The following is a 16731-nucleotide window of genomic DNA, read 5'->3' on the forward strand; positions in this document are numbered from 1 at the left end:
ATACAATGCAATATAAATAGTACAAATGCAAACATCAGATTTGAAGTTCTGAAGGACCTACAAGAAGAAAGTTGACTATGTTGAAAGAAAATAGCAATTTAAAAGGAAGAAAAGATTAAGAACAATTAAGATCCTAGCTTGTTAAATAGATAGGTTTTTATCTGTTTTCTAAAGTCTAGATAGGAGGAAGCGTCTAAAGCAATTTTTGCGAGCCATGTATTCATTTTGGCCGACTGGAAGGAAAAGGTTCTCTCTAGGAACTTTTATAGTGACAGAGTTTTATTTAAGGATATGTGAACAAGTGTGCTCTTCGGGAGCTCTTGTTGAAGTGACTCAGAGTAAAATGAGGAGTGAGGTAACCTGGAAGCATACCAAACACTGCTTTGTAGCAGATACAAGAAAACTTAAATAGTACTCTGGATTCAAATGGTAGCCAATGAAGCTTTTGGTAAAAAGGAGAGATGTGGTCCCATTTTTTTAGACCGAAAATAAGTAAATCCCAGCCTTGAATTGCTCCGACTCTAACTGAATAGTTAAAAATAGCAAACCATCAACAGACACGTCCACTTTCAAGGCTCAGACATGAAGCAGTGATCCTGTGAGCAAAATTACCCAAGATATATCCGGATTTCTCTGAAGCAGCCAATCGGCAAAATGCGTCAGGACCCATGCTTTAAACTCTAACCCCCCTCTTCTATGAAACTGCAATAGCAGTTTCTAGCACAGAGAGCCGCACTGAATGGCCCGCGCTGCTCCCAACGCTCATAGGAACTCAATGAGCATCGGGAGCATTGCAGACCATTCAGCACGGTTCACAATCTTTTTTGAGCACGTATATTCAACACAAGAAAAAGTAGTATGAAAACCAATTTGTAGTGATTGAGAACAAGAGTCGCTTCTACAGTGGGTTTGTTTGCTCACATAGTGGACTCATTATCCATCGCATCTCTGAACACAAATGTGTATAGTAATAGTATGAGCCTTGTATCTAGGGCATGTTTGTTATTTTTTCCTGTAAGGTACTTTAAGCACTAGGGGGTCCTTTTACTAAGGCGCTCTTGCCATTTTACCGTGCGCTAAACACTAAACTGAATACTTGGAAAACCACAACATACTCCATCCCTCACAATCAGGCTTCAGCAGAACACTACTATTCTCCCTCCTAGACACAGCCAAACAACACCTAAGTAAACGCAAAAAAATGCTACTCATACAACTCAATTTCACAGCAGCATTTGACTTAGTAGATCACAACATCCTACTACAAACACTAGAGGCAATAGGAATCATAGGCAAAGTCTATAATTGGTTTGAAGGATTCCTCCGCTCAAAAAAATACAGAGTTAAAGCAAACAAGGAACGGTCGGAATCCTGGAACAACCCCTGCGGAGTCACCCAAGGCTCCCACTATCTCCAACATTCTTCAACCTTTACATAGCCACATATGGATGAAATAGGCATAATTTCATACAGCTATGCAGATGACATCACCATCCTCCTGCCTTCCGACCAAACCAACCCCAACACAACAAACAAACTACACACTACACTAGAAACTGTCAAAATGAATGAGAGATCACAAATTAAAGCTGAATCAAGACAAAGCCAATTTCTTACTTCTAGAAAAAACCAAAACCCCAACCATAAAAATCCTAGAAATAGACTCCATCACATACCCCATGCAACCCAATCTAAAACTGTTGGGAATAATGATAGACAAAGGCTGCACCATGCAACTTCAAATCAGAAAAACAATCCAGAAGGCATTTGCAACCATGTGCAACCTAAGGCAAATTCGATAATACTTCAACAACGAACAATTCAAACTCTTGGTACAAGCACTAATCTTAGTACTCCTGGACTACTGTTAACATCCTTTACAAACAGTCCAAAATACAGCTCTTAGACTGATTTACTCGCATTATCACCGCTTTCTGAGATTCACACTGGCTCCCTGTACAACCACACATAACAATGCAAATTCTACTGCACCCTATTCAAAGCCCTAAATGGAAATGGACCAAGCTATCTGAGCAACTGCTTAATCAGGAAAAACACATCCAGACCAAGGAGAACTCGTGCAAACTTTACCCACCCCCAATCAAAGGTCTCCAAAGCAAAAAAATATACGATGGACTATTAGCCACCAGAGCAGCAAAACTAGACTGCCACCTCTTCAATCTGCTCAACTACATAACATTCAGGAAAGAACTTAAAACTTTTCTATTCAAGAAATTTGTTACATGATCTAACTAAACCTGATCGACCCTCCACAGATCCCGACGCATACTGCATCTATTAACCATGTATTCTCCCTGTAAATGCCTAGGCCAACTCTTCTAAACCGCCTAGAACTGAAAGGTATTGGCGGGATAGAAGAATGTAATGTAATTATAGTCTATAGATGCGTTATCGTGCACTAATATTTAGCGAACACTAAAACGGCTAATGCGCCTAAAAGGCCCCCTAGATTTATGTACAACATATCCTAACTTATTAGTGCCACAGTGGTCCCACCAGATTTTCAGCAGCACTCTGCTGTTAGGTACCACTGAAAATCCAGGCATAGCATCCTGATCACTTCTTCTTTTTTATCTATATCCTTCTTCCAGGAGAGTTCAGAACGGTTTGCATGAATTTATTCAGGTACTCCAACATTTTTCCCTGTGTATCCCAGTTAGCTCACAATCTATCTAATGTTTAATGAGAAGAAGCCTCTTCTACCCTTATAATATAAAATACCCATTTCTAAAATATATTAGAAATATCTATTCTTTAGTCTCTTGAGCTTGGCTGAAAATAGAGCCCAAATTTAGGAGCCCAGTTGTTGTTTTTTTTATGTTGCTTTCACTGCAGAACCAACAGCCTGAACCAACAGAACCATGATCCCCTCAATCTGTATGCCCCCCAGATAACTACACAAAACAGCTGACACCCCCACACCCCACCTAAAAACCAGTGAATGCTCCAAAACCTCTCTATTCTCTACCTCTAGACTTATTGAGGTCTCTTGTGTCTAATGAGAACAGGAATGATGCCCTCACATTGTTGCTGTTATGACCCCCAGTTAAAAGTGGCTACTGAAATACCTTGCAATAATCTTATGGTGTTACACGTAGCATTCAGACTGCCAAATGCAGCTTGGCACTGGCAGTAATACTAAAAGATTACCATAAGATGTCTCAGCAGCCATATTTGAACCTGATGCCATATGTCTGTCCTGCTCCCACTAGGCACAATGACCCCAATTATGCTGATAATGGGGATCATAGGATGAAGGATCTGCCAGGGGTTTCAGAATGGATTCATTGTTGCTGTGGGGGTTGTGAGTAGGGGGTGGTTATTGCTATGGGAGGCGGGGAAATATCATATATCACAGGGAGGGGATTATCTGTTGTAAGAGTTAGGGAGAATATCAGTTTTATGTGGTCATTGGGAAGGGGAATTGAGGTCCAGGCTTCACAGCTGCCCCTTCAAATGGGCACTTATGAATGCTTTAGAGAGCAACTGTAAATGCTGAGTCTGCCTTTTTTTATCAACATGGATTTCCCTTGTAAAATGGGGAATCCACACAGATATTGTAGGCCTGCCCTTATCATGCCTCTCCTCACCTCCCAGTAGTCTAAACGTGGTAAGCATCTCCATGTTTAAATAGCCTCCATGTATAGGCCAGTCTATACATGTGAATGCTACTATTTACATGTGGCATGCTTCAAAGATAACCTCTTATATGTGTTCACAGAACCTTTCCAAAAATACTTGAGTTTTTAACCCTTTAATTGGCAGATGCTGAAACGACTGCTTTAATAACTTCATGTTGAACGAGACCAACAGTGTCAAGTAAACAGGCATTTTGAGATGCAGATCTCCCATGAGTAGGGTTACCAGATTTTTCCAATCGGAAAATCCGGACCCCCAAGACCCACCTCCAGGCCTGCCCAGACACACCTAATCCCACCCCTATTTCTGCCCTAGCCCCACCCCCACTGCCTGCTCTTGACGCGGCTTTTCAAAACCTGGACAAAGTGACGGGTTTTGAAAAGCCGTCCAGTCCCCGGACATGTCCTCTAAAGGAGGACGTGTCCAGGGAAATCCAGACATCTGGTAGCCCTACCCATGAGAGCCATAGAAGACATGTTGCTTCTGAACAACAATGCCAAATAAAGGGTTAAACAAATGGGTCTGAACACCTCTTCTACAGCCTAGACATCCTGTACAAAGTTATCCCCCATTTGTTCTGGGTAAGCGAATGCATTGACTTGTCCTGTCCTCCAGCCAGTGAAAATTTGTTCTCTTCTTTCTGTTTATACAGGAGGCTCTTCTGAACCTGTGGATCTCCTACAGTGATGGTACTACTGCCCCCCTCTCCTTATATGACCCTAAGGATTACAACCTTGTGGTGAGCAGTCTGAATGAGAAGGTGGTCTCAGTCAAGCAGGATCGGGCTTTTCCCTTGGTTGTGGCATCGGAGATGGAAGATTTTGGCAATCTCCTTCGTGCGGAGTTAATTATTTGTGAGGCCTGTCAGAAAACAAAGCGGAAAAGTGTTCTCTTCACTGCCTTTGCTAATGTCAGGGTTCACTTTGGCTCTGAGGAGGCAGCTGGGGAGGAGGAAGGACTCATGGTAGACTATCCAGGTGGTAGTGATGTGCCAAACAAGCCAGATGTGAATGGGCAGGAAGACAAATCTACTAGAACAGTAAGTCCCACAGCAAGGGTATCTGTGGAATCTAGACTGAATCCCAGTGAAGAGAGCAGTCTGCCCAATATCATCCAAACCTTAGATGACTTCCCCACTGTCCCCACAGGCTTTGTACAAGTGGCCCGGGGCCTGACAGATCTTGAGATTGGCATGTATGCTCTCCTTGGCGTTTTCTGCTTGGCCATCCTGGTTTTCCTAATCAACTGCATTGTTTTTGTGCTGAAATACAGACACAAACGAATCCCACCCGAGGGCCAGGCTAACACAGACCACTCGCATCATTGGGTTTTCCTCGGAAACGGGCAGCCCCTCCGAGCCCAGAATGACCTGTCTCCTCAGCCCGAGAGCCCTGGCAACCCATTAGAGAGTGTTCAGACGTGTTGCCACGCTGACCACCACAGCAGCGGCAGCTCTCAGACCAGCGTGCAAAGTCAGGTCCATGGCCGTGGAGATGGCTCTTCTGGTGGCTCCACCAGGGAACACAGCGAGGACCCACTTAACTCACCTACCTCTAAACGGAAGAGGGTTAAATTCACCACATTCACGACGATGCCTTCAGAAGAGCTGGCATACAACTCCATCCCCATCGCAGATGAGGAGGACCTCGAATGGGTGTGTCAGGACATGGGACTTCAAGACCCACAGGAAATGCATAATTATATCCGCCAAATTAAAGAGATTGATTGAAAAGCAAAGCAAGAACCCTCGTCAACAGAGACAAACAGAATGACTGTTTTGACATGGGAAAGACTGGCCGGAATATAATAGATAACTGAGTCATTTTAGATTTTTTTTTCTTCTTTTGCACAAGGGTTGAGGATTTACAACCCTGCTCAAATAAGCACCCACCATTTTTTAAGGGAAATATATGTGTGTGTATATACATAAATACGTAAAAAGATAAGAAGCTAAGACCAGACCAGTGTAATCCAACCAAGAGAGAGACCAACAACATCAGGGGTCTTTAGGAGTAAGGGAGTGATGTTTGTAGACTGGGACATATCTCAGCAAAGCGTTAGAGAGGGTCTTACAGTGCAGAACTTAACATGCTAGCATTTCCCACTGTATTTCAAAAAGAATAGATTTTCACATTACAAGAGAAGGTCAAAGCTGCTCATCAGAACCTCTATTAAGTATTGTGGGGGAGGGAAATAACTGGTTTAGGTACCACAGCCCTCCCTGCACCCTTTTCTTTATGCTCTGCTTGACACCTTGCTGGTTCAGCCCTCAAAAAAGGTCCAGTGCTTCTAAAAACCAGCAGTCAGTATCTGTTCATTGTTGCGCCAATAATTGTAGCTATGATTTCATACAGCCTTAGAGGGGAAGCAGTGTGAGTCTGCCAGTGCAGGAGACCACTGTGGTCACATCTAAGTTCTTGTGCAGCCCCGGGAGAGACATGGAAGCCAACATACTCAGTTAGATTAGGATCTCTATTCCCATCTCTGGCTTGGCGTTGCCCTAGTAATGAGCTGATAAAATAAATCTTCTAACCAAACAAACAAAATGTGAACCTGAGTATCAGGGCGAGTCACGTATATTGCTCTTAAGCAAGGGAAATGTTCCCCTCCTCCTTCATTTTTTTCCTGCTACTCCTCACTACCCCTTTTCTTCTAACTTCTCAGATTTTACTTTGTATAGGTTTGACTTTCTAAGGAAGCAGTGAGTGAGTTAGTGATGAAGGGTGCCAGAAAATGAAACAAGCATAACATTCTGTTCAACACAAAACATATGTACGCTCACTTCCCCAAACAAACACACACCCCTAACCTAATCTGGCATTCCTTCTGCTTGAAGGTTACAGCTTAAGACACCCTAGTGCACTCTTCATACCAAGGTTCATGACCTCAGTCCTGAACTCATGGAGTAGAGGAGTGTCCTGATGGTTAGAGCTGCTGCCTCAGCACCCTGAAGTTGTGGGTTCAATTCCAGCACTGCTCCCTGTGACCCTGGCAAGTCGCCTAATCCTCCATTGCCTCAGGTACCATTGTCAGATTGTGACCCCACTGGGACAGATAGGGAAACACAGAGTATCTGATCACTGTTCACTGTAAACTACTTAGATAGATAAACGGAATACAAATCACATGGTCATTGCAAAGGATTTCATGCAACTGTCCAGGAAGATGAAGCCACCCTGAAGAGGCTCCAGGAAGGGGCTAGAAGAGGCATGCAGAAGCTCTTTTTTCTGGTGGAGCGTCATGATCTAAGGTTATCCAGCAGGCAGGGACTACTGATCCTTCTTTAGCACTAGACCACAATAGAAATAGTCTCTCTGTGGCTGATATTCAAAGCGATTTAACCAGCCAGTTAAATTCCTTGGTTGGGGCTCACCATCATTTTCAGCAGCGTTTTAACTGGTTAGTGCCAAACCCAAACCCGGCTATTTGTGGGGTGTTTGGGTGGGTGGAGTCAGCATTTAGCCAGGTAAATGTTGCTATTCAGCACATAACCAGCCAAGGTAACTGCATAAATAGGACTGTATGCCTAGCTTTATGTGGTTTGCCATAGCCATAGCTGAATATCACACTTAACCGGCTAGGGTTTCACTCAGTGGCACCCGGTGAGGGTTTTCAGGGCATTTAGTGAATTTACAAGTCAGAGAGGAAAAGAGCAGATCACTGCAGTTATACCCTAAATCTATACTATAGGGAACATAACATAAGAACATAAGCATCGCCTCTGCTGAGTCAGACCATAGGCCCATCGTGCCCAGCAGTCCGCTCCCACGGCGGCCCCCCAGGTCAATGACCTGTAAGTGATCTATTACTCTAAAGCATTTTGTACTATATAGTACCCCTCTAATTATACCCTTCAATTCCCTTTTCCTTCAGGAACTCGTCCAATCCCTTTTTGAAACCCAAAATCGTACTCTGCTCTACCACCTCTTCTGGAAGCGAGTTCCAGGTGTCCACCACCCTCTGAGTGAAGAAGAACTTCCTAGCATTTGTTCTGAATCTGTCTCCCTTCAAATTTTTTGAGTGCCCTCTAGTTTTTGTTGCCCCGCCAGTCTGAAGAATCTGTCCCTCTCCACCTTCTCTATACCCTTCATAATCTCGTAAGTTTCTATCATGTCCCCTCTTAAGTCTCCGCTTTTCCAGGGAAATGAGCCCCAGCTTCTCCAGCCTTTCAGCATATGAAAGGTTTTCCATGCCCTTTATCATTTTTGTTGCTCTTCTCTGGACCCTCTCGAGTATTGCCATATCCTTCTTGAGGTACGCCCTTTTTTTAAATATCAGCCAAAAAGAAAAAAGAAGACTGCAAATCATTCAGAACACAGCCATAAAGTTAACCTACAATGCAAAAAAATTCGATCACGTCACCCCATTATTAATTGACGCACATTGGTTACCAGTTAACCATAGGATCCTCTACAAGCTGATGTTCCTAATTTTTAAGACCCTCACATTCAGCGAACCACAATTTATCTTAAAATCACTTATCCCATACACACCTCAAAGATCTCTGCGCTCATCTAATCAAAACTTATTAACTGTGCCATCATTAAAAGTCATCGGAACACGAAGAGCTGAAATGTTTACTGTCGCAGGGCCACAATGGTGGAACTCCCTTCCCCATTACATCAGAATTGAAAGTGATATCATAACATTTAAAAAGCTTTTAAAATCTTATTTATTTAAGGACGCCTTTGATTTATAATATAACTAAAGGACGCCCTTAAACAATTTTAATGCATAAATTTTTTACGCATAAATTTTTATTCATAAATTTTACCCTACCTTTCGTTCTTTCCTGGTTTTTTGTTTTTTTCTTCTCCCACATTGTAACTTTACCCTCCTTCCCTATCTTTCATGTGAGTCTTAATTGATTTTGTAATTTGGTTAAAGTTTCTATATTATATTATTATGTACATCGCCTAGAATTTCGAAATAGGCGATCCATCAAATGTGAAATAAAACTTGAAACTTGAAACCAGTACTGAACGCAGTACTCCAGATGCGGTCGCACCATCTCCCTATACAGCGGGAGGATAACTTCTTTGGTTCTGGCAGTGATTCCCTTTTTGTTAATGCCCAATATTCTGTTCGCCTTCTTTGAGGCCGCTGCGCATTGTGCCTCCGGCTTCATTCTATTGCCCACCAAAACCCCTCACAAACCAAGCACACAGAGCAGAGAAAACAAAGAAAAGTGGGAAAAGAATAAGTGGAGAAAAACCTCAGTTGGGCTTCATTGGTTAAAAAAACTCCACTTATGTTCATATAAGATGTCAATGCTCAATATTTCAGTGCTTCCAAGTAATGAACAAAAAGTGCTGTAAATCCAGAAAGAGGTTCTACATACCACAAACAGGGGCACAAAGACCAGCAGCAAACTAAATTAAGTAAAGAAAACCAGTACTTAGCTGCTGTAATCACTGGACTGGCGCCTCAGCCCCACACTGCATAAGCGAGGCCACATGACACACTTTCATAAAAGTGGCAGAAACGACCACAGGACTCGATAGGAACAGTCCTTTTTTTTGCTGAAGCTGAATCAGGGGGCAATCTTCACCACACCGGCCCGCCACTCACACTAACATCAGGTTTTTTCTCCACTTATTATTTTCCCGCTTTTCTTTGGGGTTTCTTTGTTTTCTCTGCTCTGTGTGCACCCCCACCTGGAATACTGTGTCCAGCACTGATCACCGTACATGAAAAAAGACATAGTACTACTCAAAAGGGTCCAGAGAAGAGCGACAAAAATGGTTAAGTGACTGGAGGAGTGGCCGTACAATGAGAGGCTAGAGAATCTGGGTCTCTTCTCCCTTGAAAAGAGGAGACTGAGAGGGGACATGATCGAAACTTTCAAGATAATGAAGGGAATGGACTTAGTATATAAAGACAGGTTGTTCACCCTCTCCAAAGTAGAGAGAACGAGAGGGCACTCTCTAAAGTTGAAAGGGGACAGATTCTGTACAAACGTAAGGAAGTTCTTCTTCACCCAGAGAGTGGTAGAAAGCTGGAATGCTCTTCCAGAGGCTGTTATAGGGGAAAACACCCTCCAGGGATTCAAGACAAAGTTAGACAAGTTCCTGCTGAACCAGAACATACGCAGGTAAGGCACCGTATAGATTTTTCTTATCTCTCGGAAACCTGTCATTAGAAGGTAGACACCCACTTATTTATTCAATTTGCTATACCGTTCTCCCAAGGGAGCTCAGAACGGTTTACATTAATTTATTCAGGTACTCCAGCATTTTTCCCTGTCTGTCCCGGCAGGCTCACAATCTACCTAATGTACTTATATTATCATTTACTTTCAAAAACTAAGTACCAACCTCCGTAACGTACAACATTCTCATTTTACTACTGGAGATTGAGAACACAGTGACTTGCAGCAGGCTGAGAGGTACAAGTTCACACCAATTAGGTACTGGTAGCACAAAGTGCCTCGGAGGAGCCTTAACTGCAGTGTTAAAACGATTGCTTTCCACTAGAATTTTCAGTCTCTTGTTTTGTGCTTTTGCAAAGGATAGAGGGAGATATTTTTCCGAGTCAGCCAGGTAGAGCTGACCCAGCTCAGGAATGGATAGAGACTCCCCCTAAGGAAAGAAAGCACCACAGACACTAGTGGGACACACAAAAAGTACATTTCACATACAGGAAATGCAAATATGCATGCTGACAAGGGTACATTGATCAGCCACAGATAATATGTCAAATAAAGCAAAAGGAAGGACAAGACAAAAATACCTTAAACCATAAATAGTATTCAATATGCATCAATAAATTCTAAAACCAACTAGACTCCTGTCCCAGCTTGTTGTTTCAGCAACTTTGGGTTCTATTTTGGGATATTCTGGCACCTGCGGCAAAGCGTCACATACTGAATTTTTTGTGTACATTGAGCACCGATGCTATTTTGGGTGGGGAGAGCTTGGATGGGGGTAAGTGATTTAAAGGTTGATTGTATGCTTGAAAATGTTCAAGGCTTCATTTTTTCTTTTGCATATTGTGACCAGGAGTGGCCCTAGCTGGGGCCTAACCTGGCGTACAAGGGCCTTGGCGAGAGTAGGTGGAGTGGAGTAAAGACAGCAAATATACAGGTGTTTAAGGTGAAAAGAAAAATGTGCTCTGTAGGTTTACAGTACACAGTTCAGAAGAGGTGGTGGTGAAGAAAATGGTGACGGAGTTCAAAAAAGCGTGGGATGAACTCAGAGGATTTAGAATCAGAAAATAATAGTAAATATTGAAGAACTAAGGCCAGTACTGGTCAGACTTGCACGGTCTGTGTCTGTATATGGCTGTTTAGTTGATGGGCTGAGGAGGGCTTCAATCGCTGGGAGGGTGTAGATTGGCTGGAGTGAGATTTGATGGAGACTTCAGTAGTTGGACCCTAAGCACAGTACAGGGCAGAGCTTTCGATTCTTGCCCAGAAATAGCTAAGAAGAAAAAAACCAGAGCGTACGCAGGTAGGGCTAGTCTCGGTTAGGGCGCTGGTCTTTGACCAGAGGGCTGCCGCATGAGCGGACTGCTGGTCACGATGTGTGTTATTTACTCCTAAACAGGTATTAAAGTTCACTAATGCACTTTATATTCCCCTAATGCATGTTAATATGAGAAACTGTTGGTTACATGGTAATGAAAAGTAAAGCATGCAAATGTTTGCAAAACAGCTCATTTCTATGTTAAATTTTATAATGTGGTATGTGGTGTACATTGCAAGATATGTTTTTCCTGGAAAAATACTACCAGCAAAAATGTGGCATTCCAGGAGCCATGGCTGAAGTGTCTGGGTGTTTCTTAAAGGGACTGGTACTCACAATCAGGAGCTGCTTTCTCTCACTTCCTGCTGCAATGAAATCACCCACTCCTGAAACCACCTAAGAACATTCCCTCACCTAAAAGCCCCTCTGAATGACATCTCCCTCTTTCCCCTCCAGCCCAGAATCCCTCTAAATGACATCCCTCCCTGTCTGGAAGCCCCTTCAATAACCCAAAGCACCTTACACCTCTCTTAGGCCCCCCCCCCCCACACACACACACACCCAGCCTACCTTTTTAAATCCCTGATGTTTGGTGGGAATGATCCCCTGTCATTTCTTCCCTTTCTGGCCCAGAATTTCAAAATGATGCTACTAACTCCTAGCATATCACGATCCCTAGTGGTGGTACTGCAAAACTACTGCTAGGATGCACCAGTGCCAGAAGGGGCTGGAGTGATTAGGGAACCCAGCACACCACAGGGATTTGTAAAGGTAACCTAAGGGACTAAGGTAGGTGGGGGTGCTTTGGGTGATAGGGGGAGATTCCAGCGGGGGGTGGGAGTTCCTGATTGCATGGGCCAGCCCTTTAAGATGCTACTCTCGGAATGGCACAGTGCTTCCCATGTTGATCTGAAGCAGCATTATTCTTGTACCAGGGAAGTGACTTACCTGCAATGCTCAGCTACCACAGATTAGTCACGCCTGTGGTAAATTAAGGCAGAGTAAAAATAATACTTTTACCACACATCAATAATTAACCGCCCCCTCCTCCTCCTATGTCTAAAATACATCAACTAAAGCTCAACATGATTGTGTTTTACCCTAAGTCTGCATCAAGAGTAAATACAACCCCCCCTCCCCCACCAATGTTAGAACTCTCAAAAGAAAAATATTCCACCCTGGTTTGACAGCATCCAAAGGATGATGATACTCCAAAGAGCAGCTTTTCCAGCACATCAGCAGAATTGCACACACCACTCCGCTCTGTCTATTTAAGGTTTAGGGTATTTTCTGTCGTTCTTCCTTTTGCTCTATTGTACGAGTTCGTTATCTCTTTTTGTGTCTCGTGCAAAGACATTTGGGGGAGGAGGAAATGGTGAAACAGGCAGAGTTGTGATATACGAGTATGCACATATTTTGTGGGGACATGCATAGAGTGCATTCCTATGGGGTGCTTGGAAATTTATGTGACAACATTTGTGCGCTATTGGGGTTTGGTCTGAGAGCCAGTCCAAAATCACCTTCTCCAATAAAAAAGCACTTCACAAAATAGTTGCATTACGTACATAAAGGTAGGACCATATGAGTATTTCTCACATTTTTATTGCCATCTGTATTTATAATCATCAGACCCACATAGCTGCTCCGTGGAATTATTGGGCTGAAGAAAGCTGAATCACTTTTGCAGTTAAACTGAATTCTGAAATGACACCCTGAAGCAGAGCCAGTTCATTACTAAGATAAGTACTCTCTGCTATTTTTTTGATACGTACTGAAGATTTTGATCTGAAAGTTTGCTTTCTGCATTATGAGTAGCTATTATTGGGGTCCTTTCGGGCACGAAAGATTAGCTAAGGCATCCGTTATATCCTAAGGGCATCTTAGCATTTAGCGTGCACTAAATCGGTTAGCGCACCTTAAGAAAAGGACCCCATTTATGAAGTGCTTGCTTATTTGAAAAGGTGCTTTAGGTCTGGCATTTTTATTCTATCACCTTTTTTGAGGCTTGGTGATATCCAGGCTTTATAAGATAGATGCGTTTTGAAAGTTTTAAAGGTGTCCGATATTATCCCTCGGTATGTGTAGGGAGGTATGGTTGAAAGGTTTTACAATGTATTGCGATACAAAAAAGAAGTTAAAGCGAGATGTGAGAAAGAATGGTTCTTTATAAATGGTATATGCTTCTTTACTGAAATTTACCCACCATTCTGTTCAGTTTTTTTCTTAAATAAAAATGAAATGAAAAGCACTGTGGAAGCTAGATATCTGCTCCGGTTTGCTCTTTCTGGGATGGTAGCAGCCATTTCTGTTGTGCATTAATTCAGATAGAACAACATACATCAAGCTACTGTAGCATCACACTACACCAGTGGTCTCAAATTCAGGGCCCGAGGGTCACATGCAGCCCACCAGGTACTGTTTTGAGGCCCTCGGTATGTAACCATTCTTCTGGAACGTTGCCTTCCTCACCACTGTAACCTCACGCAAGCGCTTTCCTGCAATTGTGAGGTGAAGTGGAGAGGACAATCGAATACAGACGCAGGAAAGCGCTTGCGTGAGGTTACAGCAGTGAGGCGGGCAACATTCCAGAACGTAAGGTAACCATTGGAGGCAGTGCAGCTTGTGCAAGTGTAAGTAATCTCATGAACTCTTTCAAAATTCGGCACCTCTCCTGGCAGTGACTGCTTGATGTAAGTTGGCGGTTGTGTCCAGTGCTCGAAGAGGTGAGAGCTGAAGGCAGTTGCGGACGTGACTACCAGACACTTAAGGCACAATTTTTCCAGGCACAAGTTGGATATTGAGTCTCCCCGCTATTAAAAAGCCTAGAGGACTACACCAAAATCTTGTCTCTTGCAGTTGATACTTTAGAATAGAATCTAAATCACAATTTTGCATGAGGTAAAACTTTTTATATATCTTTCCTTAATTGCTTCTGATAATGTCAGCTATACACAGCTGAAAGCAGTGCAATAATTAGAAAGTGAAAAACTAAACGAGTTTAACTATTTTTTCTTTAACCCTCCAAGTACTTACAAATCCAAAATGTGGCCCTGCAAAGGGTTTGAGTTTGAGACCGCTGCACTATAAGGAGGTACCTCTACTAGTCATAGGGCCTTGTAGTATGGTCAGGCTGGGGCCTTCAGACAGAGTTTGATGACAGGTGCAGAGGCGTAGTAAGGTGGGCTGCGGTCCACCCCGGGTGTCATGTTGGCACCTCTCCGCCCCCGCCTCTTCCCATTCCTCACCACGCGTGCACCCCACTTCCCTCCCCAATTCCTCTAGCTGTTCACCGCTACGAGCAACTGAGTCGTCTCTCCCGCTGTCACGTCTGAACGCTGCGCATAGGAAGTGACATCAGCGGGAGAGACGACACAGTTGCAAGGAGCACTTTGAAGTTCTTGTTGCTCGCCAAGGTGCACAACTAGAGGTACGGGGGAGGGGAAGGGAGAGTGCATGCAGCAGAGGGGATCAGGGCAGGGAAGGGGCACTACGCCACTGGACAGGTATACTTGCTGAGACCACGCGCCTAGTGTCTGAATCACAATAAGAGAGCAGTGATTTATGAATGGAAAACGGCAGACAAGGATTGAAATTATACAAAACAGGGACCCCCCCCAAAGAGGACTGGACTCTGATGTCCTCCTAGGGTACAAAGGCATCCCTACCCTCAACCCCTCCCCCCAAACAGACCCCCTCCCATACTACATCCCCACCACCCCCCAACACCTCCCTCCCCCTCCCCCCAATTCCAAAAAGCAAGGTCAGACAGGCGGGGTAGATACAACTGCAGTCTGTTCAAAATGCGACTCCGACTCCAGGGAGGCAAAATATTCAAATAAGAAGACCTAACACGGACAAAGTCTCTGCTTCTGCAGCAAGAGGAATAAGCCATGACGACCTCCCAACCCAAAAGTAATGCAATTTATTCCCCCAATACCAGAAGGAGGGAGGAACATCAGCCAACCAGTAATTCAATATACACTTTTTCCCCAGAATATAATATTTGCTTAAAACAATTTCTCAGCAGAGGTATAAGCTACAGTATCTCCTCATACTTCCATACTAAACAAATATCATTCCACCAGACACATTCAGACAAAGCTGAACTATTTTTCCAGTCTGTTCAAATTTGCTGTATCACTATGCCCATTAATATGCTTTGCAAAAGCTTAAATTGCTTAGAGAAAGAAGGGGTGTCAATTTTCAAGCTTTTAAGTTGTGTCATTATGCCTATATGGTCCCCAATCTGTGTTCAATGCAGGTTTTATGGAGGTCGGCTGTAATACCACCCCACCAGTTTCTGGAAGAATGACTTTCGCACATGTGCAGAGCTGGCAGGGGAAGCCTGAACAACTGAGCAGCAGGAGAAGCCCTGAAGCAGCCTCTTGCCGCTCAGCTGTTCAGGATAGAAATACTTTTTTTTTTCTTTTTTTTTTAATGGGCACAGATGTTGTGCATGTGTTACACATACACAATACCTGTCCCATTAAAAAAAAATTGTGACAGCCCTCCAAAGCCCCCAAAACAAAAATAAAAAGATAGGCAGGAGGATTGCCCACTACCTCTTGCCTCAGCCACTCAGACCCCTTCCACAAAGATTGCGGCCACCTGGACACTCCCCCCCCATCCCCGCAAAGATCTTCGGCAGGAGGAATGCTTACACACTCCCTCATACCTCAACCCTTCATGAAGATCGCACAACCCAGACAACACCCTCCCCCCCCTGTGAAGATCCCAGCTACCCAGACACTCCCAACCCCACCCACCCCACAGTGAAGATCCTTGGCAGGAGGGATGCCCACTCCCTCACACCTATGCCATTCAGCTCCCCCATGCCCCCGTCCTGCCTTCCCCTTCCTGGTGCATCCTGGGATGGACTGGGAGGGGCCTAGGGCCCCAATTAGCTCAGGCACTTATGGCCCCTCTCTCAGTCACTAGATTTAAGGCATGGACATCGATCGGGGGGCTCGTTTTAATATTAATGATCTCATTTTAATACTAATGTGGTCATTTGCATGGCAGTGTCAGAGAATGTCCGAACACATGGAAAAGCACATAGTGGGCCATTGTGTACATCGGGTCATCAAATTAGGTGGTCGCTAAACCAGTCAAACTTGTTTAGTGACAATCATTAGATGACCAGAGAGTTTAGTGCATCCAGGCCTGAGTCAGGAGCATGGCTTAGGAATGTGAGTCAATATGGGGTTTAGGCATTATCTTCTGTTGCTCTGAACTGAATACCACAAACCCTGTTCACAAAGTCTGTCGCATGACTTTCAACAGGGGACTGTGTTATTACATATACTCTATACACCAGACCCTTACCCCTCCAATTTATTCAGTCGCAATTCTCCGAGCTGTACAGTTCTCAAGCTAAAAGATTCTTTCTATGTCAGTCCTAGAAGAGCCAGTCTTAGAGACAAAAAGTCAGAATTCCTGAGCCATTCCAGAGACACAGAAACAGGAAAATGGCCTTTCCAAATCGGCTATCCATGCAGACCTAGATGTGGAGGCTCTTTCTAGCTGCATCAGCCCCCTGAGAAAGTCAAAGGTGAATGTAAATGGGAGGTTTTCAAAAAAAAAAAAATCATTAATTTCAATACAA

At 43.8% G+C, this 16731-nt stretch overlaps 1 protein-coding gene and 1 long non-coding RNA gene across 6 annotated transcripts in view; one reads left to right on the forward strand and one right to left on the reverse strand.

The window, feature by feature from the left end:
- The window catches only part of TMEM132E (transmembrane protein 132E), a 714010-nt gene extending 706578 nt beyond the window's left edge, over positions 1–7432 (forward strand). For all 3 annotated transcript variants that reach the window (XM_033921532.1, XM_033921531.1, XM_033921533.1), the window contains one exon: positions 4313–7432. In XM_033921532.1, the coding sequence (XP_033777423.1) occupies positions 4313–5389 (1077 nt within the window). In that variant the 3' untranslated portion in view covers positions 5390–7432. The remainder of the gene's footprint in view (positions 1–4312) is intronic.
- Positions 1–16731, reverse strand: part of LOC117348903 — a 304186-nt gene that overhangs the window by 97166 nt on the left and 190289 nt on the right. The gene's annotated exons all lie outside the window — the stretch shown is intronic.

The sequence above is a fragment of the Geotrypetes seraphini genome, chromosome 15 (assembly GCF_902459505.1).
Source record: "Geotrypetes seraphini chromosome 15, aGeoSer1.1, whole genome shotgun sequence".
Lineage (NCBI taxonomy): Eukaryota > Metazoa > Chordata > Amphibia > Gymnophiona > Dermophiidae > Geotrypetes > Geotrypetes seraphini.